Raw genomic sequence first — 3562 nt, 5'->3', positions numbered from 1 at the left:
CTCCGATTGATTTATATCATGTATACTGGTAGATGAAGAATCTCACTTTTGTCACGATTTTATTTTGGTCTTTCCCATGAAGTATCAATAATGTTAGATTCTATGCAAGCATGATAATGTGCCTAAAACTGTTTTGGCTTCGTCAGAGGTATCGGAACTTGTAAGCTCTTTTACAGAATCACTGCTCTATGAAGAACAACTACGTATGCATTTGGATAACACAACGTTATTATCAACGACCAAATCTTCCATTGTATCTTGTATAGATGGTGCGCTGTTTATTTACGTCTTTTAATATTCCAACCTAATTTGTTTCGTATTTATGTTCAGTGGACTGATATTAATGATCAAATAGGCAGCTTTCAATCCTTACTGATGGACCAAAGCAGCAAATAGAATACCCCAAAGGAGCCAATAAATGATTGTCAGATTGTCAATTTTTGTTTATTTTTCTGATCAAAGCATCATTGAAATGATAACAGGAAGAAGATGATAATAATTGTAACAACTGAGCATTTTATTTACAATCTAAGTAATAAGAAATAAATAATTATCTCGTACATTGTATCTTTAGACACACTCCTCTTACGCAAACAAAACCCTTTCCTAGAAGCTTCCTCCTCGTGTAACTCACCAAAAAGTACAGAATGGATCAAGATGTGATTGACATCGCCTAATACTGGTCAGAATGCTTGGACACAAAACGCGAACGAAAGAATTTTTCCAAATGATTTATCTTGGTTGTTTTTGTTTTCCTAGTATACATTTTCACCTCTGAAATAACGGAAGCATTCCGCTATTTATTTTTTATATATATATGTATAATGAATAGCAGCGTCAAAAGAAATATTTGAACATCAGGAATAAAGTCCGAAGTTGATTTTAGCGCATTTGTAAACTGAGATTAAATTGTCTTTTTCTTGGTTTCCCTTTCCTAATTAAGTTGGAATTCAAGGCGAGATGGATCTGTAAAAAAAAAAGTTGTAAATTATGAAACAAATTTTTTAAGAACAAAATAGTATTTTTATTGAAAAGAGAAAAAAAATCGTTTGGCATACTTACAACTTATAAAATGATTTAGTTTTCATCGCTGCTATCGCTGCTGTCATCATCATCGCTGTCGTCATTATCGCTGCTGTCGCTGCTGTCACTGCTATCGCTGTCACTGCTGTCGCTGTACTCATCACTGTAGCTGTCATCAGAGCTATCATCATCATCAGAGCTGTCATCATCTTCCTCACTGTAGCTGTCGCTGTCACTGTCGCTATCGCTGTCACTGTCGCTATCGCTGTCACTGCTGTCGTCATCATCGCTGTCATCATCGCTGTCGCTTCCACTGCTGCTGTCGCTGTCGCTGTCGCTGTCACTGCTGCTGCTGCTACTGCTGCTGCTGCTGCTGCTGGAACTATCGCTGTCACTGCTATCGCTATCATCATCATCTCCACTTTCACTGCTGCTAGATTCGCTTTCAGACTCGCTCTCGCTTTCGGACTCGCTATCAGAGCTGCTATCGCTGTCGGAGTAACTGTCGCTGTCTGAGGATGATTCACTGTCGTCATCGTCAGAGCTATCGCTGTAGCTATCGCTGTAGCTTTCGGAATCGGAATCGCTGTCAGATTCACTGTCATCATCTCCGCTATCAGACTCGCTGCTATCGCTTTCAGAGTCATCTTCGTAGGAGTCAGAATCGCTGGAATCGCTGGAATCGCTGGAGTCGCTAGAATCGCTAGAGTCGCTAGAGTCGCTGGAGTCGCTGCTATCGCTACTATCGCTTCCATCACTGCCATCGCTGTCATCAGAATCACCGCTTTCATCATCTCCACTTTCACCATCTGATCTGTCATCGCTGTCGTCATCAGCGCTTGAGTCGCTACTGTCACTGCTATCTGACGATTCGGAGCCATCACTACCGTCATCATCTCCCTCCTCGTCATATGCATCTGGTCCATCAGTTACATCGTAGTCACCTGCATCCGGAGCGTCAGTTACATCAGGCTCGTCAGTAGTTTCATCCGGCACCGGGTCTAAACAAACATTAAATAATGAAACGTTAAGATCTACCAATTCCGGGGGAAGAGAATGACAGGGACATGTAGATTAAATTTTTGGCGACCAAGTATAACTATCGAATTGATAAATATCAAACATAGAATGCAAAAAAGTAATTTTACAAGACAGGAACATATATTTTGGTGTCACATTAGCTACTTTAATATTTTTAATGTCTATTTTCAAATATAAAAGAAATAATGAAAACACAATTTTCATAGAAAAGATAAGGAAAGCGCAACAATAATTATCAGTCTGCCAAAACATAAGCCATGTTGATAAGTTTTAAAGTTTCTTATATTTTCAGTTAAATTCTTCCTGCTCAAAATCTCTTATTTTCTTTACAAACTTACATGAAATGCCAACTGCGATGAGGGCACAGAAAACGAGAATGGCTAATCCCTTCATGATAGGAGAATTCCAATTCTGTCAATTTTACAGATCCGAAAACGAAAATGTTGGATGACTGAAAATGCGAATGTAGATCCCTTTATATAACGGGAGAAATTAATTTTATGCTAATGAACCGTCTTCTATTCATGCCGCACAAAGCTATCTACGTATGGTAAATTTATGGATCTTATGATAATTTGAAACAATCACGCATCGTGTCTTGATTAATATATGGTTTAAGGGAAATATAAATTGTGACATAGTTCACCATTGGAATTCTGATTATTTTTAACCACATGCATTTTTTTAGCTGTTCAAGGAAGCAGCCAAAACACGATTTGTATGATAATAGCTTTTAATTAAATGCCGATATTATCAGGAGATTGAATAAGTTAATGATGTTAAAAAGAACTCATTTTACTGAAAGTTTTTTGTATGTGGTTGGAGTTATTTTGATCATCTGAATTTGGACGGATAAGAACATGACAAAAGTAGAATGGGACCTAACGTTTATTGTAAAATAAGACTGTAAAATACGAAGTGCTTGCATTTTGGAAAAAATGCATTGTGGTAGTAGAAAAAAACCCACGATTAATTGTAAGTAAAAAAATACAATGAAAGCAAGAAGCTTCTTTTCACCGATCTCGAGATAGAATAGTTATTATATCATGCATAAAAATTGATTTATACAACTCATAAAACGTTTATGGCAATTTATATGTAGTATAATGGCAATTTATATGTAGTATAAATTAATGTATTAAAATTCAAATATGAAGAAATCTCTGTATTCCCATGTAATTAAAGTAGCTTATTAAACAGGAATATAATCTCGTGGAGCCTGTGGTCAATTTGCCAACCAACAAATTATATGATGCGCTCAGCCACACACAAATGAAAAATACATGTAGGTATGATGAGAAAAACTGTGCGGACTACGTATTTTCTCTGTTTTGATGGATACTGTACCTTGGAGGTGTTATGTTACATGGTGGAAATGGGGATTGAGGTGATTTGGGATTGAAAAATCGAGAATAACGTTGCATGTGTATAAAGTTACTGAGGGAAATATTCTTTGAATTTATTTTAATGTGATAAAAACTAATCCAGCATGTTGATT

The 3562-nt window shown here is 36.8% G+C and overlaps 1 protein-coding gene across 1 annotated transcript; it reads right to left on the bottom strand.

The window, feature by feature from the left end:
* Positions 1-495: 495 nt before the first annotated feature.
* On the bottom strand, positions 496-2564 carry LOC105323395 (clumping factor A). Its single transcript, XM_034454278.2, has 3 exons — positions 2403-2564; positions 1063-2024; positions 496-966 (listed from the first exon to the last, which is right to left on the bottom strand). The coding sequence occupies exons 1-2, from the start codon at positions 2455-2457 to the stop codon at positions 1078-1080; spliced, it is 1002 nt and encodes a 333-aa protein (XP_034310169.2). The 5' UTR covers positions 2458-2564; the 3' UTR covers positions 496-966; positions 1063-1077.
* Between the last annotated feature and the right edge of the window lie 998 nt (positions 2565-3562).

Source organism: Magallana gigas, chromosome 5, assembly GCF_963853765.1.
Source record: "Magallana gigas chromosome 5, xbMagGiga1.1, whole genome shotgun sequence".
Taxonomy (NCBI): Eukaryota; Metazoa; Mollusca; class Bivalvia; order Ostreida; family Ostreidae; genus Magallana; species Magallana gigas.
Note: the sequence above shows the minus strand (reverse complement) of the source record. Positions and strands in the feature narration are given on the sequence as shown.

Excerpts from the sequence above, each read along its gene's own strand:
- LOC105323395 (XM_034454278.2), bottom strand. The coding sequence starts at position 2,457 with ATGAAGGGATTAGCCATTCTCGTTTTCTGTGCCCTCATCGCAGTTGGC. Across the intron at positions 2,025-2,402 it reads CATCGCAGTTGGCATTTCAT|ACCCGGTGCCGGATGAAACT; the intron begins GTAAGTTTGTAA and ends ATGTTTGTTTAG.